The following is a 25,367-nucleotide window of genomic DNA, read 5'->3' as shown; positions in this document are numbered from 1 at the left end:
ATTAACTGTAATATAAAATGTAAAATGTATACACAAATGTCTGTTTTTTTATGTTCTGTGTTTTTATTTGTTTTGGAAACTGTAAAATTTGGAATAAAATATTATTTAAAAAATATATCAGCTAAAAAAATATGATTAAAACATACATATTTTGAATTGAATGTGCTATGAAGTGTGTTATTGGTTAATTTGAATATTCATATGGTATTTTTATATCAGGTTTATTATAGTAAACTAAAACCATAAAAAAAAAACATAAAAAAACAGCAATATTTCTCATTTTCATTTAGTTTAACTTGAAGACCTAGCTTAAAGACCTATTTAATGCATCAACATGAACTAATAATGAGCAATACATTTGTTACAGTATTTATTAATCTTTGTAAAAATTAGTTAATAAAAATACAACCGTTTATTGTTAGTCCATGTTAGCTCAGTCAGATCTATTAAATAATATTAACAGATTTTAATAATGTATTAGTAAATGTTGAAATTAATATTAACTAAGATTAATAAATGCTTTAGAAGTATTGTTCATTGTTAATTAATGTAGACAAATGAAAGCTAATTGTAAAGTGTTACCACAAAAACTGACGAAAACAAAATTGCTAACACACATGGACAATCTAAAAATAAAACTAGTTCAAGTTATTAATAGAAACTATAATAGTATATCAATGATAGTAAAAATAACACTGTTATATACTTGTGTATAAGTAAATAAGTGTTGAATATTCATTAGCTTTGGTTTTGCTGTGTGTGTCTCTCAGCTTTCTGATGGGGGCGTCTTGTGGAGGCGGCAACATGAAGGTGGATGATGCTGTATATGAATCTCTGGGGCTCCGCCCAAGACACGCCTACTCCATACTGGACGTCAGAGACGTTCAGGGCTACAGGTCAGACACACATTTACAAATGACACTAAAGATGACGTATAACACTGCTGTCCGTATAATGAAAATGATTCACGCTGTCATGCTTAAAAAAAGGACAAAAGAAGTAGTCCATACAGGTTTCCTGAGGTCATGCATGAGGAAGTGAATTGTTTTTATATTGTAAGTGACGCTTGCACTCGTTGTGAGAGTTTGTCATAAAGGACGGCGGGTTTCTGTTTCAGACTGCTGCGTTTGAGGAACCCATGGGGCCGGTTCTCCTGGAACGGCTCCTGGTCAGACGAGTGGGCCGATTGGCCGCAGCATCTGCGTGTCGAGCTCATGGCTCACGGCAGCAGTGAAGGCGTGTTCTGGATGGAGTACGGAGACTTCATTAAGTGAGTCATTAACTGATTCATCTGTGCTAAATTGACCTTTAATCTGAGATGATCTTCATCAGAGCTTTCCATAAATAACGAGGATCTCATTAGTGGGCAGAAGTGATCTAAATGTGCAGGAGGATGATGGCCTGTTTATTATTTGTATTAGATTATATTATGTGTTCTATTAAAATGGATATTTTTTTATTATATACATATTAATGTCAAATGAGATAAATTTGAATATTATTAAAGCACTTTTTTTCTGAAAATCCTAAATAAAAAATGATATTAAACTTTTAATTAATTTTATATTATACACACATTATTTAATGAGGACAAATTAAATCTTTAATTTGAAAAGGGCATAATTTACATGATATTTATTTTAAAAATATTGTTAACATTTTAACTTATTGCACATATGATCTACATACATTTGAAAACAAAAATAAAATACTTCTTTTACATTATATTTATTGAAAATATTTAAAATGAAAATATTTAATACATATTTAAAGATGACAAATGAGATCTGCATGAATCAGAAAGCAAAAATTAAAGACTTGTTTTACACTATATTAATTACAAATATTATATTAAAATGTAACAATTTTTTATTTATTTTATATTATACTAAATATATATAGTTAATTATGGCATATGAGATCTACATAAATTTGAAACAAAAAATTAAAGACTATTAAAATTAATTAGTTTTATATATTTAATGATGGCAAATGAGATCTGCATGAATATGAAAGCAAAAAATTAAAGGCATTTTACACCATATTTATTGAATCATAAATAATTATTGTTTTTAATAAAATTATTAAATTAAAATGATTAATTTGGCATTTTACACATATTGTTTAATAATAAAAAATAAATTAAAATAATTATTACTTGTTTAAAAAATAAATTTCAATATTATTATTTATTATTATCATTATTGATAATTATATTATTTATAATTATAATAGTTATTATTTTTAAAAATTCACTCAAATTTGCACGATCAATTAACAAATCAGGATTTTGGAACTGATTCCAGGACATTTCTGTTTATCAGCCAATCAGGTTTAATTATGAATTGATGCTCAAAATGGCCAAAATATAAGATTCTCCACCAATATATCAGTAGATCTAGTTAAATTACCAGAAGAGTTTTTCATTTGTGGTTGGTGTATCTTGTGTGTAGGTACTTTGACTCGGTGGATATCTGCAAAATCCATGCTGATTGGCAGGAGGTTCGTCTGCAGGGCTGCTTCCCCTGCCGGGCGAGTAAACCAGTGACGGTAACGGCGCTGACAGTCCTGGAGAGAACCGCGCTGGAGTTCGCCCTCTTCCAGGAGGGCAGCAGGTAAATAACATCAAAATCAATAAAGAATGAGACATAAAATATTAATCATAAAACAACAACAAAATAAAATCGCTCTCAATCCACCAGGCGTTCAGACACGGCCGACAGTCACCTGTTGGATCTGTGCATTATGGTCTTCCGGGCATCGTTCGGTAACGGGAATAAGCTGGTACTGGGGCGTCTGTTAGCACACAGCAAGCGCGCGGTGAAGAAGTTTGTAGGATGTGATGTGATGCTGGAGCCGGGAGAGTATGCGGTGGTCTGCTGTGCCTTCAACCACTGGCAGATGGACCTGACGGGGGCGTCAACACCAGGTACACAGATGGAGAGACGACGCTGGATTGGAATGAATTAACATTGAAGAGTAACCAGAGATCATTTTAGACAAGATTAAAGAGGCCATGTTATTCCCATTTACAGAGTCTTGATTTTGTTTTTGAGCTCTACTAGAACAGGTTTACATACTTGAATGTTCAAAAACAAATTATTTTCCTCATATTCTCCATTGTTGCAGCTCCTCTCTTCCCAGTCCATCAGTAACGCTCTGTTTAGTTCCTGTCTCTATGAAGCCCCTCCTTCTGAAAAGCACAATGTGCTTTGATTGGTCAGTTGGACCGGTGTGTTGTGATTGGTCAACCGCTTTGAGTGTGTTTGGGAAATGTCCTGCCCCTTACCATAACTGCAAGTTAAAACACACTACTGAATTGCGTGATATAAACTCACGATTGCGAGTTATAAAGTCAGAATTGTGTGATATAAAGTTATAAAGTGACTTTTTTTCTCGTAATTCTGACTTTATTACACGCAACTGCGAGTTTATAGCCCGCAATTATGATATTATAACACTCAATTGCGACTTTATATCTTGCAATTCCGAGAAAAAAAAGTCAGAATTGTGAGATAAAAAGTCGCAATTATCTTTTAAGTTGTTTTATTCCATGGCGCAAACAAGCTTCCATAGTTTTTCTAACATTTTCTAACACACAACTGCAAATTATAACTGAACGGGTGAAGGTGCAAAATGCCTGAGACAGCCTGGACAACTCCTAATTGACTGACACATGTCAATCAAACTCATGAAGCATTATACAAAAACATATTTTATTTATTTTAGGATTTTATTTAGATGTTATAACAATTATATTAAAATCAATGAAACAACAATACTTTAATAAATATAATATGTGTACAATAACCGGGGGCCTGTTCATCATAGTGGGCCTGTCTGTTGGCTGCGCTCCTGACAATGGAGGCGTTTCAGGGAGTTCAGAAACAGTGACTCTGATATAGAGAATAACTGGAGCTTTGCAGAGCTTTTTCATGCTCAAACAGCAACATTACACACTAAAGAAAGATGAACATGCAAAAAAGCAGGACCTCTTTAAGGGACCATGTGTGCGTGTTTTGACAGTGTCCAGCCCCACCAACGCTCGGAGACCCAGTCAGGATTTCCCAGGGTACATCTTGGCCATCTACAGCTCCAGACAAGTGATGGTGGAGCAGGTGGAGGCCATGTCCACAACGCTCGCTGACGCCATCATCCTGCTGACGGAGAACAAGGGAGAGAGACATGAGGTACAGGAACACTGTATGGAGAACTTACAATATCATCGTTTATCAAATTTGATGACTTTTATTATATTTTTTAAGCCTAAGAAGAGCACAGGAAATGCATGAAGACAAATATATAAATATGCGTGTGTTTTATAATATATAAATTATTTTTAGAAATCATACTGAGCATAATAAAGATGTTATAATAGAATTAAATAAAATTAGTTAACTTTACATATGTATATTATTTAATGTAATATAATGTTTGTGCAAACTTTATTAATAGGATTAAACATTTTAATAATTTGCTTTATATACGGTATTATTTATTTTATATATATATATATATAATATATATAATTATTATTATTTTATATAATTTATTCATTTATATATTATTGTATATGGTATTTATATTTTTTGTAAATGTATATTTTCAAAAATAATATATAATAATTATATATATCAATATAATTTTTTTAATACATATACATTTTATAATATATAGTAAATAATTGTTATATTATTAAAGGATATTTGTAATTAATATAATCATAAAAGTATAGTATTAATCATAATTATTAATATATGTATATATAATATAATATAAGCAAAATATAAAATAAACTAAAATAATAAAAAATACGTATTAATAGAAAGTATATAATATAAAAATAATGAACATTAATAATTTATATATTATATTTAATATTATTAGATGTTTATAATTAATACAGGTGTGTGTATATGTATATATATATATATATATAATTTTTTTTATATATACAGTGGGGATCGAAAGTTTGGACACCCCAGGTAAAAATTTGTATTAATGTGCATAAAGAAGCCAAGAAAATATGGAAAAATCTCCAAAAGGCATCAAATTACAGATTAGACATTCTTATAATATGTCAAAAAAAAGTTAGATTTTATTTCCATCATTTACACTTTCAAAATAACAGAAAACAAAAAAATGGCGTCTGCAAAAGTTTGGGCACCCTGCAGAGTTTATAGCATGCACCGCCCCCTTTGGAAAGCTGAGACCTGACAGTGTCGTGGATTGTTCTCCATCATCTTCTGGAAAGACCAGGTGATGTCAATCTCAAAGGTTTTAAATGCCCAGACTCATCTGACCTTGCCCCAACAATCAGCACCATGGGTTCTTCTAAGCAGTTGTCTAGAAAACTGAAACTGAAAATAGTTGACGCTCACAAAGCAGGAGAAGGCTATAAGAAGATAGCAAAGCGTTTTCCGATGCCAATATCCTCTGTTCAGAATGTAATTAAGAAATGGCAGTCATCAGGAACAGTGGAAGTTAAAGCAAGATCTGGAAGACCAAGAAAAATATCAGACAGAACAGCTCGCAGGATTGTGAGAAAAGCAAGTCAAAACCCACGTTTGACTGCACGATCCCTCCAGAAAGATCTGGCAGACACTGGAGTTGTGGTACACTATTCCACTATAAAGAGATACTTGTACAAATATGGTCTTCATGGAAGAGTCATCAGAAGAAAACCTCTTCTACGGCCTCACCACAAAAATCAGCGTTTGAAGTTTGCAAATGAACATACAGACAAGCCTGATGCATTTTGGAAACAAGTTCTGTGGACCGATGAGGTTAAAATAGAACTTTTTGGACGGAATGAGCAAAGGTACATTTGGAGAAGAAAGGGCACAGAATTTAATGAAAAGAACCTCTGTCCAGCTGTTAAGCATGGGGGTGGACCAATCATGCTTTGGGGTTGTATTGCAGCCAGTGGCACAGGGAACATTTTACGAGTAGAAGGAAAAATGGATTCAATAAAATTTCAGCAAATTTTGGACGCTAACTTGATGCCATCTGTGAAAAAGCTGAAGTTAAAGAGAGGATGGCTTCTACAAATGGACAATGATCCTAAACACACCTCAAAATCCACAGTGGATTACATCAAGAAGGTTTTGCCATGGCCTTCACAATCTCCTGACCTCAACATAATTGAAAATCTATGGATAGATCTTAAAAGAGCAGTGCGTGACAGACAGCCCAGAAATCTCAAAGAACTGGAAGACTTTTGTAAGGAAGAATGGGCGAAGATACCTCAAACAAGAACTGAAAGACTCTTGGCTGGCTACAAAAAGCGTTTACAAGCTCTGATACTTGCCAAAGGGGGCAGTACAAGGTATTAACTCTGCAGGGTGCCCAAACTTTTGCAGACACCATTTTTTTTGTTTTCTGTTATTTTGAAAGTGTAAATGATGGAAATAAAAACTTTTTTGACATATTATAAGAATGTCTAATCTGTAATTTGATCCCTTTTGGAGATTTTTCCATCTTTTCTTGGCTTCTTTATGCACATTAATAAAAAAATTTACCTGGGGTGCCCAAACTTTCGATCCCCACTGTAATTAATAGCAAACAACAAAGATGACAGTTTTCTGATGTGATTTCTTTATCTCATGTCTCAGGGTCGGGAAGGGATGACATGTTACTACCTGACTCACGGGTGGGCGGGGCTTATCGTCGTCGTGGAGAACCGTCACCCAAAGTACTACCTCCATGTGTCATGTGACTGTACTGACAGCTTCAATGTGGTGTCGACCCGAGGCAGCCTGAAGACCATCGACAGCGTGCCGCCCTTGCACAGGTAAACACGTGCTTTGCGCTGGAAGTGATTCACTTCCCCTTTCTGAAGTCTGCGGGAGCTTCGATTCATGCTCGAGGGTTCCTTATTTGACAGCAACAGGAACGAGAACAGACCATTGTTCCTCCAGCTCCAGATGAAAACCTGCAGTGTGCTTGTGAATGTTAGTCCTGTTCGTTCCTGAAGTGTTTTTATTTGAGGTTTGTTCACAGCGAGAGCCACATGACAGCAGATCACAAGCCTCACCGTACTGCTTATGATGCTTCAATGAACAGTTATTCTTTTAAATTAAATAATTATTTAAAGTAATGAATAAAGATAATTAATAATAATAATTTTGCGCTTCAGTGTTTAGTAAAGTGAAAAAAATGTGACTTAAAGATGTTTATGTAGGAATTACATTAATATAATAATATAAATAATATAATACAAAATAAAAATAATATATTTTTAATGTAAAATATACTTTTTATAATATATATATATATATATATATAAAATACAAAATAATATAATATTTTTAATATAAAATATACCTTTTATCATATATATATATATATATATAATTTTTTTTACAAATATTTTTCTACATTAAATAAAATCTATATTTATAATCTGAATTTCTCGTGATGCATCCACCAAAAATTGTTTTTAAAACGGAAAATAAAGCCTGTTTTTTAGGACCATTATTTTGTTATCATTATTATTATATTATTATTACACTTATATTAGATTATTTTCATGACAATTAATTACATTTTCCCACAAAATGACTCACAATTGACTCAGTTCAGTTGACTTTGGTGTTAGCAGTAAATAAACATTTTATATACATTAATTTATTATTTATTTATATTATCATCTGCATTTAGTTCATATTTTTCTAGCCTACTTGTCAGCATTGAGTGAAAGTGGAATAATGTGAATTTCTCTCAAGTCGTCCGCCATTTTGGAATCATTTTTCAGTGAATGCATTGCAATGGAGTTTGAGATCGACTTCTCTGTGAAATAAACATGTGATGCTGCCTTTAAATTAGGAAGTATCTTTATATGCATTATAATATTGCTTCTCACCTTTTAGAAAAGCCTAAAAAGTGCCTTCTGTGCACGTTTTCACTAACAGAGCAGCAGTGTCATGTGATCTAACGCACCCGTGTGTTTCCTGTCATGTGTTGCAGGCAGGTACTGGTGGTCCTGTCCCAGCTGGAGGGGAACGCCGGATTCTCCATCACACACAGACTGGCCCATAGGAAAGCAGCGCAGGCGTCTCTGGGCGACTGGACGTCTAGTAAAGCCACACACTCGCCCCAACTCACCCCAGACACTGACGGACTGCACAGACCGCGGCCGCTTTGACACACGCTTACACACATAGACAGACATGAAACCACATAGATGAATACAGACCCGTGCTGATGAACGCACACGCAGGCACTGACGGGGTCTGGGTGGAACTACTGAGCCAATCACACGTCTGCTCACTGAGCCAAGACCCGCCCACTGCAATCACACTCGCTCTGCTCAAGCACACGCGTGTCATGATGAACTGTCATTCAGAGCCGCTCCTGGAGTCTCGCGTGCGTCTCCTGTCAGCTGACTTCACTTTCTAGTTTCGTTTATGTGCGTTCAGTCAAAGAGAATGTCATGAAAATATTTCACGTGGCTCATTTCACCCAAAATCAACAGAAAAAATTATATTTTAAAAAGCTAAATGGAGCCTGATTTTTAGGATCATTATTATAATAATTAATAATAATAATAATAATGTTCAAGACAATTAAGCGTATTTTCTCCTCAAATCCACATTACTGTAAGACTTTTGGACAATTACTTTGAAAAGTTTTATTATTTAGAAACATTTTATTTTACATATTTTATGAAATATAATTACATATTATTATTATTATTATTATTATTATTATAGTTTGTTTTATAATAGATTATTTTCATGACAATTAAGCACATTTTACCTCAAATTCATATTTCTATAAGGCTTTTGGACTATTTTATAATTTTTATTATTTAGAAACATTTTCACTAGATTATTATTAATGGCTTCTGGACGTTTATTATTATTATTATTATTACAGTTTCAGTTAGATTATTTTCATGACAATTAAGCACATTTTCCCTCAAATTCACATTTCTATAATGTCTTTTGGACAATTAATTGTATAATTTGTGTTATTTAGAAATATTTTCACTAGATTATTATTACATGAATAGAGTATTTTTACTGGATTGTAAAAAATATAAATAAAAAATGTTTTTTTAAACCACATTAAAGGCAGTAGAGCAAATGCTACCATGTTGATCTATAAATAAAATGTATTATAATTTAAATAATATATCATTGTTTTTATATATATATATATATATATATATATATATATATATATCTATATCTATATCTATTCCCCATTATTTTCATCTGAATTTGGGGTAAAAATGTCACGAATTGTCACGAAAACATTGTCGTCACTTAACAGTCCAAAATAAATCTTTCATTGCCTCAAACAAAATAAATCTTTCTTCTTCCTTTAATCGTAGGGTGAAATGCGCCTCGTCTTTGACATGTTTTGTGAGATTTAGGTTTATCGCCGTTCTGACAGCCAATCAGCAAACTGTTCTGGGGTCACATGTTCTGTATCATGGGTAATGTAATGACAAATGGTGATACTTGATTTTAGTGGAAGGCCGCGAGGGGTTTATGCGTAAAGCATCTTTTAATTTATTTGTTTTAGTAAAGCTGAACCTTTCTGAGAGAAGCACAAGTTAAGCTGCTGAGCGAGAGCTGATCTGCCCGTCAGTTTGATTCCTGCGATGGCGTCATAGCTGTACGACTCATCGGGATGTTTCCACCTGTGCTGGATCTGATTGGTCGGCGGGTTGATGATGTGTGTTTGACTTGTCTTGTGCACTGATCTTTAGTCCAGCGTCTCTGCATCTTGTGTACCGGTGTATTTTTTTCCTCTGGATGTTGTGTTCATTGTCTCCCTCTGTTGGTGTGTGTCGGTCTGATCCACGTGACGTCACACACGTTCTCCGTCTTTCTTTTGTAAATTGTACAGCGCTGTTCCCCTCCGCACAATCCAATCTAAAGTACTCGCTGTAATTATACAGATCTCTGTCGGGCCGGAGTATAACATGTAGAATATTTTATTGATTCTTGGACAAAAAATGTATGAAAGTCTAAAAATCTGTACGGTTCATTTGCAATCTCAGGTTCTGTTGGACCAAATGACAAATAAAGTTTTTGTTTTTGTTTCTTTTTTTTCTTTTTTTTTTAAATCAAGGAACATGTGAGTTACTGACTTTGATTTTTCCATTCCTGATGTTGTTTGTTCAGTGTGACAGGGGTTTTTCACTGTTAATATAGTTTCTCATATCCCAGTTTGATGTTCATTAGATGATGTTGCTGATTTTATGATGTTTTTTATTGACCCACAGTATGTTTATGATAATCATCTCAAATAGGTTTTATAGAGACTGATGTGCATTCAAGGTCTTTTTATAAAAAATCATCATTTTATTCACGTCACAGTAAGTTTGAAAATCATGTTTTTATGATTTTAATTCTGCATTTTCTCTGAACTAGATAGTGAAAGTGTTTAGGTCCTTTTTAAAAAAAAAAAAATCCTATAATTATTTAAAATAGAGTGGTGAGAGGTATTTATTTAGTTATTTTGCTTTACACTGACTGAACACAGAGAAAATCCATAAAATTATGGGATTAAAATCAGTATCCTGGTTAATTATGCAAATGTATTTGTATTTATGTGTAAAAATTATTTATATAACAGCCTTTAAAACAATGTTGACCAGTGTGCTTTACATACAAAACCTAATATTAACAATGACGAAATAATAAAAAAGAAAAATACATTAAATTAAAAAAATCATATATAATTATGATCAAATAATAAATAGAAAATAATACATATGAATCATATATATACATATGAATATATATATATTGAATCATAAATAATGACATTTTATTTATTGAAAAATTAAATAATATACAATTATATATGAATTTATATTTATATATATATATATATATATATATATATATATATATATATAATTTTATTTTTCATTATTTCATATAATTATATGAAGAAATAATGAAAAAAAAAATTATATGTTGAAATAATGAATAAATAAAATAAGTCATATTTATGACAAAATAATACAAAATAAATAAATTATATGAAATTATTTATAAATATAATTATGACATAAAAAGTCGTAAATTATGACATAAAAAGTCAATCATGGAGTAAAAGCTAAATTTTGACATAAAAAGGAAAATTATGACAAATATATTAAATTATTTGACCTTAAAAAGGTCATAAAAAGCCAAAACTTTTATGACATGTCAAAAAGTCATATATAATTATGATGAAATAATAAAAAATAGAAAAAATACATATGAATCATATATATATATATAATTTTTCATTTCATATAATTATATGAAGAAATAATGAAAAATAATTAAAATTATATGTTGAAATAATGAATAAATTATTGTCATATTTATGACAAAATAATACAAAATAAATTATATGAAATTATTTATATTCAATATATATAATTTAATAAATAATTCAATGATATATTATGATGAAATAATGAAAATTAATAAATAAAATCATATATAATTATTATATTATATTATATTATATCACTGTATTCTTGAGAATGACCCAGAACTTTCATACAATAAACACTTTGATCATAGAAAAGCATTTAATATTTGATAGCAAATTTTTCCACAGACATAAAAAAGCCACACGAGTTCCTTCCTCATGGCATGTTTAATGATATCTGTGTATGAAGAGAGGGTGAGCATTAAAATAGGTATATTTTGGGCAATAATAGAGTGAAGGCATGTGGATCTGCGGGGTCAGGAGGTCTGGGGAAACTCTAGAGCCTCGTGAAGTCTTGCATGACTCGGGAGGGATTCAGAGTAAGGAAAGTCTTCCTAGTAATTTGAACACGTTCCCAGACCTGGACCTGGACGAGTGTCAGTCTCTCCCCTCATCCCAAAAAAGGAGAGAGGGATGAGTGCGTGACCAAGAGAGGTGGAGTTACTGCAGCCGTCCGGACCTGAAGAACAGCAGCTCATCGTGAGTGGATCTGACGCTTCATCAGCTTCATCAGCTTCATCAGCTCTGCTCTTGTTTCTCATTTACAGATTGCAGTTCCTCTGTGAGTATTGATTTTCAAGCTGTCATGTTATTTTTCTGCAGTGGTAGTTTCTCTTATATGTGAGTATATTAGAAATACTGTGTGTTAAATGTGTACAGTATAGTTTCACATGATTTCACATCTATTTCTCTTTCACTCTCCGTCTGTCCTTCTTTGACTTTTATGGTTTTAAAGATTGATGGCTTGGTTTGTGAGTATCTGATGTGAAATACTGGAGCACTGACGTGACGTTTATCACGTTTGTTCACGCTGTGTGTCTAAACGAGCGTTCGCTTTGATGCTTTAATGTCAGGGATTCACATCTGTAGGTGGAAACTGTTTGATGCATCAATTGGATATGAAAGTTATGATAATGTTGTGAACAATGCAAGGGTGAATTTCACAAATGCCTGCATCACCTGCAACAAATATGAATTTTTAGGATTAGTAAGACATAATTATGACAAAAAGTTTAAATTATGACAAAAAGTCAAAGTTATGACAGTCATAATTATGAAATAAGTCGAAATTGTCAAAAAGTGGCAATTATGGCACAAGTAAAAATGATAAAAAAAAAAAATCGTAATTATAAAATAAAAAGTCAATTTAAAAAAATAATTATGACATTGAAAGTCAAAATTATGATATAAAAAGTCAAAATGATGGCATTAAAAAAATATAATTATGACATAAAAAGTCATAATCATGGCATAAAAATAACATTTTGAAATAAAAAGGAAAATTATGACAAAAAAATTGAAATTATTTGACCTTAAAAAAGTAAAAACTATGATATAAAAGTCAACATTCTGACTTACATTTCCATTATGACAAAAAGTCGAAATTGTGACATTAAAAATATAATTATGACAGTCATAATTATAAAATAAGTAGAAATTGTCATAAGTTGTCAAAAAAATTGTCAAAAAAAAAATCATAATTATGAAATAAAAAGTCATAATTAAAAAAAAATGACAACATTAAAAGTCAAAATTATGACATAAGTCAAAACTATGGCATTAAAAATAATTATGACATAAAAAATCAATCAGGGCATAAAAATGAAATTTTGACATAAAAAGGACAATTATGACAAACAAATTGAAAATTTTTGACCTTAAAAAAGTCAAAACTATGACATAAAAGTCAACATTCTGACAAGCCGTTATGACATAAAAAGTCGAAATTGTGACAAAAAGTCAAAATTATGACAAAAAATAATAAATGTCTGCCTCACCTGCAACAAATATGAATTTTTAGGATTAGTAAGACTTTTTTTGAACAATGTTACTTTTATTCAGCAACATTGTTCAAATGTGACAATAAAGACATTTATAATGTTACAAAAAATGTTTCAAATAAAAGCTGTCCTTTTCAGCTTTCTATTCATCAAAGAATCCTGAAAGAATGAATCACAGTTTTCAGTAAAATATGAAGCAGCACAACTGTTTTCAACACTGATAATAATCAGAAATGTTTCTTGATCATCAAATCATCATATCAGAATGATTTCTGATAGATCATGTGACACTGAAGACTGGAGTAATGATGCTGAAAATTCAGCTTCGATCACTGGAATAAATTACAGTTTACAATATATTCACATAGAAAACAGTTATTCTAAATAGTAAAAATATTTCATTTTTACTGTATTTTTGATCAGATAAATGCAGCCTTGGTGAGCAGAAGAGACTTCTTTCAAAAACATTAAAAATTCTTACTGACCCCAAACTATATATATATGTGTAATATATAGGCTCAACAATACATATATTGTCATGTATACTTATTTTTATAAAAGTACTTAAGATTATATATCATTTTATAATTAAAGTATTTTATATTTACTTTTTTGTATTACAGTAACAAGATTTTTTAGGCTACTGACAATTATATTAGGATTTAAGCATGCTTAATTGTCATGAAAATGTCACAAAAAAAAAAAAAAAAAAAAAATCTTTATATTTTGAATTGAAAATTGACCTTAGATAAGAGTTACAGTGTCTGCAGTATTTCTACTCATGAGCTCATGAACTAACGGCTGAGATCTGATCTATTTCAGAATCAGGCTGTAATGCATTAAAAGGTCACAAATTGACAGAAATCTCTTGTTGTCAACTTCTCGAGAACTCTACGTGTCCAGGTGAAGACCTCGTCCACTATGGCCGGTCCGGTTCCAGCACTCCCAGACTCTTTTACTCCGAGTTCAAACAGCATTTACTCGGATCAGTTCGGTTTTTACGGTCTGGACTGTAACGTTCCTGGACTTTCTAAGGTCATCTTAGACAAACTCAACATGAAAGACTACAAAGATTACAGGTGAGAAACACACACACACACACAGGGTAAAATGAGTTTGTATCATTCAGATGTCATCACTCTCTCTCTCTCTCTCTCTCTCTTTCAGGGCAGCGTTGGAGGGCAAAAGCAAGGTGGGCTTTCGCTCTCACAAAGAAATGTTTCAGAATCTAGAAGACACGTTTAAATTCTGTGCCTGCTGCTCCAAACTACCGTCCAACCTTCCAGATCCTAAAGCGCTCAAACGCTGCATCAAGTGAGTGGACCATGACAACATTACCACACACCTCTCAGCTGAGGGAACACATTCATGACATGAGAACAAGGGACATTTCAGAGTTCACTTTTTTAACACGATTGCTCTGGCAACTGTGGAAACACAAATCCACCACATAAGACAAAACATCAAGCTTTTGTAAATCATAATAATGTCATAAAAAGGTGAAATTATGACATAATTATGACATAAAAAGTCAAAATTATGATGTCGGAATTGACAAAAAGAATCGTTTTTATGACAAAAAGTTGAAGTTATGGCAGTCATAATCATGAAATAGGATGAAAATGTCAAAGTCGCAATTATGACAAGTCAAAATGATGACAAAAAATCATAATTATGAAATAAAAAGTCAAAATTATGACATAAAAAGCAAAATTATGACAAAAAATAATGACATTAAAAGTTGAATTTATGAAATAAAAAAAGTAAATATTCTGGCTTGAAGAAAATCATAATTATGACATTCGAAATTATGACAAAAAAACATAATTACATAAAACTTTGTTACATAAAAAGTCGAAATTGACATAAAAGTCAAAATTATGATATTAAAAATATAATTATGACATAAAAAAATCATAATCATGGCATAAAAATGTTGACAAAAAATTATGACAAAAAATTAAAATGATTTGACCTTAAAGTCAAAAGTATGACATAAAAGTCGACAATCTGACTTATAAAGCCATAATTATGACATAAAAAGTCAAAATTATGACATAAAAAGTCATAATCATGGCATAGAAATTACATTTTGACATAAAAAGGAAATTATTTGACCTTAAAAGTCAGCATTCTGACTTACAAAGCCATAATTATGTCAAAATTGACATAAAAAGTCAAAATTCTGACATAAAAAGTTAATCATGGCATAAAAACAAAATTTTGACAAAAAGGAAGATTATGACAAAAAATTGAAATTGACATAAAAGTCAAAATTATGACGTAATTAAGGCATAAAAATCTAAATCATGACCAAAAAATTATGACATAAAAAACTGTAATTATGACAAAGTAAAAATTATAATCATGAAATTATAACAAGTCAAAGTTATGACAAGAAGTCATAACAGAAAGTCATTATTTCGACTCATTTTGACTAATCTCATAATTCTGACTTAGTATGTCATATTTATGATTTTTATTTCATAATTAATATTTCCTAAAGCCTGATGTTTATCTTATGCGGTGGAACTAGGCTTCATAGCAGGTTATGTTGGTCGTGTTTTGAACATGTGGTAAAGCAGGGACATAAAACAGGGACAGAACACCAAAATCCGGGACTGTCCGCGGAAACAGGGAGGTCTGGTCACTCAGTATCAGATAATGAGAGTCTGTCAATAATCCAGTCTCTATCCCACACAGCTGGTGCTGTCTCTCCCGCAGCGGGTGAAGGTCGAGCACAGTCCTCCTGTAGGGTTCTGCCCTCAACATTATCACCCGCTTATTAACATTAACAAAGATAATGCGAGATGTTAACACCTCCATCTGAACACCAAGAGATATCGCTGTGTGCTAACACGCTAACACCTCACACAGGTCCTGTCCAGCACTGCTAATGATAATCCATTAAACAATTAGTAATATAGTCCGTTGGAAACCACAGTAATCATAGTTTAACTATGGTATTTGTAGTAAAACCACAGCAATCACAGTCTTTTACAAAAATTAACTATGGTTTTACTACAGGAACCATAATTTTACTATGATACTTGCAGTGACTGCAGCACTTGTGACTTATTTTACTACAGTAACAATGGTTCAACTGTGATTTTTGTAGTAAAACCGTAGCAGCAGAGTCAGAAAATGACTATGGTTTTACTACAGTAAGCTTAGTTTATTTGTAGTAAAATCCTAGTAAAAATATTGTAGCCATTGCAACCATGTTTTTGGTATTTTTTCATGTCTGACCCCAAATTTCCCTCGTGTGGTTCAGTTCACACTGTTCTGGCCTAGAAGAATAAGATACTGCAAAGATCCGAACGCAGACATTCACCTAAAAATAGCACACTGTTCACCAAGTAGTAAGTACTGCTGGAGGCCAGTTGGGTGTCGTCCATTCAGGCTTTTATTGAACACACTGCTCAGTCTTATTCTGTGCTGCGAGACGCCCACCGTCAGCACCCGTGAGAGAGCTCCCATTTCTCCAATAATGATCCACCATTAAATGTTACTTAACAAGTCACTACTAAGAGTTAAGTGATCGTTTATATAACAATATTATTATATTTTAGTTTTTATATGTAAATTAAACATTTAATTTAAAAATTAATTAAATATATATAAATATTATATATGAAAATATAAAATATATTATATATATATTAAATAATATATAAATTATATATGTAGAATTATGTATTTAATGTTATAAATATTAATATATAAATAATATATTTATAAGTTTTAATATGAAAAATTATAACAAATAAATTTTTTATGTAGTATTATGTATTTAATGTTATAAATATTAATATATTGTATATAAATAATACATTTTTATATGAACATTTATTTAAAGAAATTAATTTAATTTAAAATTAAATTAATATAAATATTATATATGAAATAAATATGTAAAACAAAATATTATATATATATATATTCTAATATATTATAATTATATATAATATGTAAAATGATGTATTTAATGTTATAAATATTAATATATATAAATAATATATTTATAAAGTTTTATATGAATGATTATAAAAATAAATTATATATATAAAAATATAAAATATATAAAATATTTTATATATATATATATATAGTTTAAAGTTGTGGTTTATACAAAATATACAACATATATTTTAAATATAAAATAAGATATATTATCTTAGCATAGTAGGTTATGTCTCCTTTTGTCTCTGCCGGCTGTTCTCTTAAAACCCGATATGATTTTTTAGCCTTTGTGCAGAGGGGAAATGTTTACGACGGGGTCACATGCACCACATGATGCGCACAATAAAAACTTAAAGTACTGAAATGATGAGGGCAGCTTCTAAAAACAGCACAGACCTTTTTATCTGTCTGTTGGACCTTGATAAGTGTTGATATTATGTAATATGTTTAGTGCTAGAATGTATTAACTCTTTAATGTCTGTGTTTGTGTCTTTCTCACTCGTCTTAGGTGTCTGAATGTGTATTACTGCAGTAAAGAGTGTCAGAAGAAAGACTGGTCTTTGCATAAGAAGTTCTGTAAAATGCTCCACAAGGTCTCCATCGACCGGCTGGTGGAGTGGCTCGTTCACACAGGTGAGAGAGAGCAGCATTTGTGGTTGCTAGGGAGTTGTGAGTGGTTGCTAAGTAATATTCTGTCAATCATCCTGTGGTCCAATAGGAGATCTTCCTTTCCCAACGGAGGTGTGGTCTCGTCCCGCTAAAGACGTCAGGTGTTGGGATGATTGGGTGTCCGTGCAAGGTGATCTGACACCCCATCTGGAGCCCATCCTGTCCGGACAAAACATGACAAACCTCTGGGCCAATGCCTGCAGGCCGCGTCCGGAGGAGGCAGAGCTTCACAAGTCTGTGTGGCGGGTGTGCAGCGAATTCTTCTCTCGGGCACTGACGGTGGGACTCGGGATTCAAATGTCCCGTCTGGACCCGTATTCCCGCCCTCTGACTGTACATCTAGTCGGCGCCGGTCACAACGAGACCCTGGGAGCCAGAGTCACAGACATGGACGAGCTCAACCACATGTTCCCGGGGCACCAGGGGCTGGAGGTGGTGATGGTGGGGCCCGAGGTGGTCCAGGGGCCCATCATGAGGCCTCCGCTGAGGGCGTTCGGACCCCGGGGAAGAGTGTACATCAGTGCTTACAAGGGACTCTACCACCAGTTCTGGGAGGAAGTTGTAGAGAAAGGAGAAGCAGCCAAACCAGATCTAGTGGTTGGATTTCATCCAGGTACAAACAAACCTCCGCAAAACATCCATACCTTAAACTAAAACTATTAAAAATCATTTCTGGTCATTATATATAAAGCTGAAATAAATATTAAGTGAAATAAGCTTAAGTTGAAGTACTAAAATGACTAAAACTGAAATAAATATGAATTAAAGCAAAATATTAGTATAATAATGAGTAAAGGTCCGTTCACACCAAGAACGATAACTATAAAGATAACGATAAAGATATAGTTCTAAAAATCATTCTAAATTTTAAAAGAGTTCACACCACAGCTATAACGATAAAAACATAGAGAAACGATATCATTGGGATCACTTTCAGAACGATTTTTTCCAGCTGTTGAATGATAGAACACTGACAGCCAATCAGAATCCATTCTAATTTAAGCGCTCGCGCATTTAAAATGGCGGACTACATTGCGGAGAAGTTAATCGCCGAGGTCCAGAAAAAGCCACCACTGTTTGACAAGTCAAACCCCCTTTTCAAGGATACTTTACAGAAAATGGATATATGGAAAACAGTCGGTCATATCCTCGGAATAAATGCTGAGAAGTATTAACGATGAGATCATTATGCCAGGCTAGCAAACAGTGTAACATAAAATTACCTCAGGTATCCAGCGCTAGTTTCGACAACATTGTCTTGCTTCTTTGAAGTTGCTGTGAAAAAGACTAGGCGTTGTTTTTATTCCACTTTATTGATTTCGTCAGCTAAATTCACTGTTAGATTAGATGGATTACACTAGCTATTCACTAGAAACGTAGCATGCTGAGGACATCTGCTGGTTAAAAACGTGTAAATGCAACAAGAACAGCAAAAACATGATGTTCACACTTTGAAACCGCAGCGTGAGTTTAGAATAAACAGACCGTTATTGTTCGTTGTGAACGGGCCTTAATTCTTAATAGTTTTAGTTAACGGTAACAACACTGGTCCTAAATGATAACAGATAAAGAAGGCCCGTTCACACCAAGAATGATAAGTATAACGATAACTATACTGGCATCCACACCAGCGGACGATATCATTCTGTTTATTCTAAGCACAAGCTGCAGTTTATGTTGTCTGTCGCTTTAAATCAAAGACTTTATATATAGAAACGGTGCACTCGTATTATTATGAAAGTCCAACGCGCAATATGGCGGAATAAGTCCCGCCTTTTAAATAAGAGCCAATAGACCCTTTTCACATTTCCGGGTTTCTCAGAAGCGGAAGTCATCATAGTTGGGTAAACTTTTATAGTGGTGAATGAGAGACTTCATTAAATATATTTTTTGTGTTTCGAATTGAGCAAATAGCAAAAGAAAAACTCCACAATATTGTTTTCAAAACTTTCAAAAAGAGGAAAAAAATAGAGAGGTGATTGATAACGGCAGTTAGAAGAGAGAAAAAAAAAACATTTTTATCTTCACTCCTATTGCAGCTGTAATAGGGGTTATGCGCAATCTAACTTCCGTTTTCTGTAAAACAGATTAGATCGCTTCCGGTTTAGGTCTTTTGTATGTGCTTCATGAAAAATTAGCTGCTTTATTCAAGACAACTTAAAAGGAGCGAGCAGAGATGAGCATAACTGATGTCCCCCGCATATGCAGATTGATATTTAAAAGCTTTTATAATTTTTCTTCTTCACACTAACGTTTAGATATTTAATAGAATAACTAGGTAGTTTCGCTGATTACCTTAAAAGTCCATAGATATGCCGTCAGTTCATACTGCTGTTAACACTTTCTCTGACAAGCAGATGCATGAGACCAGTTTTCCGGTTTGGTCATGTGATGTTCGACATATAACCCTCACAGCAGCGTTAACTAGTTTTTTAAATTTGATGCAAAGGTAATATAATACTAAGTATAGTGTTATAAATGTACATACATTTTATAAAAATGAAAATATAAAAAAACTTTGCAGGATTTACGATATTGTTGACCGTTAAAACGTGTCATCACAGTCTGTGAAAAGGGTCTATCTCCGATTGGTAAAGTCATCGCATCACTGCAGCGGCCGTTATAAGCTCCGGTTCCTATAAAAACAGTCAGATGCGCGCTTAGGACAGCGCATTATGATCCAGCCTGAAAAAAAATGTCATGATTCGAGCGTTTAGAAACACAATTTAAGAGACAGTTTTTGTCAGATTTCATTGGTGATTTCAAATATCTTTGAAAGCATGGTGAACAGCTTCGGAGAATTTGATGTTTCCTCGTTCAGAGATATAGGAGCTGCACTTCCATGCCCGAGAGGCGTTTCAAAGATGGCCGCCGAGTGAAATGACTGCTCGAGCTCTTTAAAGCAGAATAGATTCTGACTGGCTGTCAATGTTTTTATCGTTCATCTGCTGGAAAAATTCGTTCTGAAAGTGATTCCAACTATATTGTTTATCTGCGTATTTATCGTTATAGCAGTGCCGTGGACTCAGCTTGTCTTTTATAGGCTATTTAGAACGATTTTTACAATGATATCTTTATCTAACAGAACGTAACTAACTGCTTTGATGTAAGAGAGAGCACTAAATTTTAATTAGGCCAATCAGAGCAGTATTTATCATGCTCAAAAGCATTGAGGATCTTAATTAGGCTCACAACATCAAACTTCTATTAACCTAATTAACCTTAAAGCACACTAATGTAGAAAACAATTAGCATGAACTATTTCACTATAAAAAAACTAATTAATCAGTCATTTTTTTAACCAGTTAATTGAAATGAATAACATATTTGGTTTGTGTGGTGAACATAGTAATACAGTCTGAGGTGTTGAGGAGTTTACTAGGAGAGAGATTTGACTTTCACTGCGGTCTGTTGTCTTCGTGTGCAGACGTGTGACCCTTCGAGCTCCAGTGGGGGTTTAGTTTCCATCTATAGCATCAGACAGACTTTTCTTTTAGGGAGATTCACTCTGTAGACAGGTGCCACTTTACCACAGCTGTAATTCATCTGACTAGGCCTTGCTGTCGGACTTTTACTAGCCGTGATTCATAGTAACAGCTGACAGTTTGAGACTCACCATCAGTCTACCAGAATCACCAACCAGTCACATACACACTGACATGTGGACAGATAGCTGTATAGAACAGACTGAACAACAATATTTTAACTGTGACATTATCATTTTACTTGAGCGTGGTGGAGTAGTGGTTAAAGCCCAGGCTGGTCACCAGAGAGTTGCTGGTTCTAATCCTGAGATGTAAGATGAGCTCTAACTGAGGATTATCTCTGTAATAAGTGAACTGTGAGTCACTTTGAATTGAAGCATCTGCTAAATGACCAGTTACTTATTTACTTAGCAGTAAAATTAACACTCGCCGAGTGTCACATTAAAAACTGTGACAGACGCTTGTGTCCTTACAACTTTTACCATGGTGGAAAATATAGCAGTTGGAAGCTTTATTTCCTGCTTAAATGTCAAAACTCAAGAATTCTTAGTGTTCAACCACTAAAATATACTGAAAAAAATCTGTCTCAATAGAGCCTGTATGCATTATGATAAATGTTTTTTTTTTTCCATTTTAATTTGCTTTGAATTTTATTTCATTATTTACCTTTATTTCATTTTATTTTATATATTTTTATATTTGTATTATATTTCTCAACTTGAACTTTGATAAAGCAGCTATATATTTCTTAGAAATAAGGATAATAAAATATACGGAGCCCCGGACATGACATGCAGGAAAATATAAGTAGGCTAAATCGTGCGCACGATTTACTATTTCGTTCCCTGGATTTACTAAAATGTGCGCGTGATTTACTATTTCGTTCCCTTGATTTACTAAAACGTGCACACAATTTACTATATCATTCCCTCGATTTACTAAAACATGCACACGATTTACTGTATCATTCCCTCAATTTACTATAACGTTCCCTCGATTTACTAAAACGTGCGCACGATTTACTGTATCATTCCCTCAATTTACTATAACGTTCCCTCGATTTACTAAAACATGCACACAATTTACTGTATCGTTCCCTCGATTTACTAAAACGTGCGCACAATTTACTATTTCATTCCCTCGATTTGCTAAAACGCGCATACGATTTACTATTTCGTTCCCTCAATTTACCAAAACGTGCGCATGATTTACTATTTCGTTCCCTCAATTTACCAAAACGTGTGCATAATTTACTATTTTGTTCCCTGGATTTACTAAAACGTGCGTACGATTTACTATTTCATTCCCTCAATTTACTAAAACGTGCGCACGATTTACTAATTTGTTCCCTGGATTTACTAAAACGTGCACAAGATTTACTATTTTGTTCCCTCAATTTACTAAAACGTGCACAAGATTTACTATATCGTTCCCTCGATTTACTAAACTAAAATAATAAAATTATTTCAAGCAGGGTTATTAAAGTTAATTAAATGTAAAATTAAACGCATAAAAAACATTTTTGTTACTAGAAATGAAATAAACATTCACTGAAATAAAATAAAATATAAACTTAAACTTTGTTATTTCAGCTAGTTGATGTATTGTAACTTACTAAAATAAATAAAACTAAAACAAATAAAACCTATACAGACATATTTAAAGAAAAAACTACTAAAATTGAAAAAAAAAGACTAAATGTTTAACTAAAATTCAAATTAAAAATATAAAAATAAAAACTAATTCATAATATAAATAAAAACAGTATCTCAATGATGCTAAAATAACATTTTTCTCAACTCACTAAGCTAAGCTTGCTTTTCATCCAAACAAGTGACAAACACAACACAAACACACAGCGCTCCATCATTCTCAGACCCCTTTATAGCACTGCTGCCTTTATCAACTTTAAATCTGCTCATATCCAAACACACGACAACACATCTAATCTGGGAAGAGGGGATATACACGCTATCAATCATAAAGTGGAGACAAACGAACAAAGACAGAGATTATCCAGCTAAACTCTCTTTGTGTGATTTGATGGATCCTCTGGTCTGCACCTGTCAGCTTCTGTCCTCTGTTTCTCACTGTCTTGGTCAGCATTTGTTTTGTTGTTTGTGGTCTTGTGCAGGGTTTCACGCGTCTCAGGGGTTAGGAGAGGGCTGGCTGCCCACGCTACTGCTGCTCAGAGACTACAACATCCCATCCATGTTCACCATGTACAAGTAGGTGACACCCAGTCATATACTCAATTTAAAGGATTAGTTCAGTTCAGAATTTAAATTTCCTGATAATTTACTCACCCCCATGTCATCCAAGATGTTTATGTCTTTCTTTGTTCAGTCGAAAAGAAATTAAGGTTTTTGAGGGAAACATTCCAGGATTTTTCTCCATATAGTGGACTTAAACAGGGACCAACGGGTTAAAGGTCCAAATGTCAGTTTCAGTGCAGCTTCAAAGAGCTCTACACGATCCCAGACGAGGAATAAGGGTCTTATCTAGCGAAACGATCGGTCATTTTCTAAAAAAAATAAATAAATAATATATATATATATATATATGCTTTTTAACCGCAAATGCTCATCTTGCACTGCTCTGTGATGCGCCACGCCAGGTCATGTTTACATGGCATATTCCAGGGTTTTGAATTTTTTTTATTCTTTTTTTATTCAACCCAACCTAAGGTCATGGGTTTGATTCCAGGGAGTGCATGAAAATGCAATGTAATGCCTTGAAATGCAATGTAAGTCACTTGTATATATGGTAAAAACATTAATTTTCTCCACAGGGAAATTGATTTTGAACAATAAACCTTTAAAGACATTCAGCGTTTCTCTTCAAAGGGCGTCTTTGATGACGGTAGTATGTAAAAATGAAGACTATCTTTTCTTGCATTCCGATTCTGACGTCCAAAGGCGTTTTTTCCTTATTCCGTGGATCTCGCTTGTTTCCTCCACTTTTTCTGCCACCATAGTGTGCGCGCAACTGCAGTGACGTAACTGTGACGTCTGCTCCCCAAAAGTCTATTCCAAAGCAAATTTCATCTTAACTTCCTGTGATGTTTAAGATTCTTAAACTCTGAATGCACAATCACACATGTTCCTGGATCATTCATCCGTTATCATCTCTGCTGTCTCTTTGTTGCAGTGATGCGGAGCTGCAGTATTCCTTACAGATTCTCATAGAGCTCGAGATGGATGTTAAAGACACCGGACCGAATCCCTTCAGCTCCCAGAAACCCGAGCAGGTCCAGTCCAGCCCAAACAAAGCCCCCAGTTACTGCAACGCTTTTTATATTTACTTTCAGGGTCTGCTGGAGACACAACAGGAGGAAGGGTAGAAAGTTGCAAATAATGCCCTAATTTTTCCAAAGAAAAAAAAAATGCATATTACAGTTTATTATGGTTACAGCATTTACTTAACACTTGTTTAATCTAAAACTGCTGTTAAAAGGATAGTTCACCTAAAAATTCTGTCATCATTTGCTCATATTTTGAAGAATATGGGTAACCAGATAGTTGATGGAATATAGAATGTTTTTCCATAGAAGTCAATGGGGTCCATCAATTGTGTGGTTACCAACATTCTTCAAAATATCTTCTTTTGTGTTCAGCAGAAGACAGAAATTCATACAGGTTTGGAACAACTTGAGAATGAATAAATGATAGAATTTTCATTTTTGGGTGAACTATCCCTTTAAATGTAATTCTTTGCAGTTATTTGCAGCATAATTTATTAGACTTTTGCGCCCCCTAGTGCTGAAATCTGCTATGACATTTTCTTTTTTTTTTATTTGCTCTTTAAAAAGGTTTATATTATATCTTTTAATAATTAGTTTTTAATTTTAAACCAAAAGGTCTGTTTTGATTCCTGAGTCAGAACTTGTGTCAGATTGATTTTATCTCTGTTTAAATTTAGATTCACACTGAATATTATTTATTTGATATGGAAAAAGTATTCTGAAGCTAATAAATTTATATAAGCAAATGTAAAAAAACGTGTCTGTCTTTCTGTTATT

The 25,367-nt window shown here is 33.1% G+C and overlaps 2 protein-coding genes across 5 annotated transcripts in view; both read left to right on the top strand.

The window, feature by feature from the left end:
* Window positions 1–10,089, top strand: part of capn15 (calpain 15) — a 30,518-nt gene extending 20,429 nt beyond the window's left edge. For 3 of the 4 annotated variants that reach the window (XM_051882148.1, XM_051882152.1, XM_051882149.1), the window contains 7 exons: window positions 771–896; window positions 1,118–1,270; window positions 2,454–2,615; window positions 2,703–2,929; window positions 4,027–4,190; window positions 6,615–6,793; window positions 7,969–10,089. In XM_051882148.1, the coding sequence (XP_051738108.1) occupies window positions 771–896; window positions 1,118–1,270; window positions 2,454–2,615; window positions 2,703–2,929; window positions 4,027–4,190; window positions 6,615–6,793; window positions 7,969–8,146 (1,189 nt within the window). In that variant the 3' untranslated portion in view covers window positions 8,147–10,089. Of the gene's footprint in view, window positions 1–770; window positions 897–1,117; window positions 1,271–2,453; window positions 2,616–2,702; window positions 2,980–4,026; window positions 4,191–6,614; window positions 6,794–7,968 lie in introns of those variants that run through there. The other variant, XM_051882153.1, reaches the window with a different exon arrangement.
* A 1,570-nt stretch (window positions 10,090–11,659) lies between these two features.
* On the top strand, window positions 11,660–25,340 carry LOC127506056 (putative protein MSS51 homolog, mitochondrial). Its single transcript, XM_051882190.1, has 7 exons — window positions 11,660–12,010; window positions 14,117–14,308; window positions 14,397–14,543; window positions 17,701–17,825; window positions 17,911–18,474; window positions 23,481–23,574; window positions 24,497–25,340. The coding sequence occupies exons 2-7, from the start codon at window positions 14,151–14,153 to the stop codon at window positions 24,687–24,689; spliced, it is 1,281 nt and encodes a 426-aa protein (XP_051738150.1). The 5' UTR covers window positions 11,660–12,010; window positions 14,117–14,150; the 3' UTR covers window positions 24,690–25,340.
* The last annotated feature ends 27 nt before the right edge of the window (window positions 25,341–25,367 follow it).

Source organism: Ctenopharyngodon idella, chromosome 23 (assembly GCF_019924925.1).
Source record: "Ctenopharyngodon idella isolate HZGC_01 chromosome 23, HZGC01, whole genome shotgun sequence".
In the NCBI taxonomy this organism is placed as follows: Eukaryota; Metazoa; Chordata; class Actinopteri; order Cypriniformes; family Xenocyprididae; genus Ctenopharyngodon; species Ctenopharyngodon idella.
Note: the sequence above shows the minus strand (reverse complement) of the source record. Positions and strands in the feature narration are given on the sequence as shown.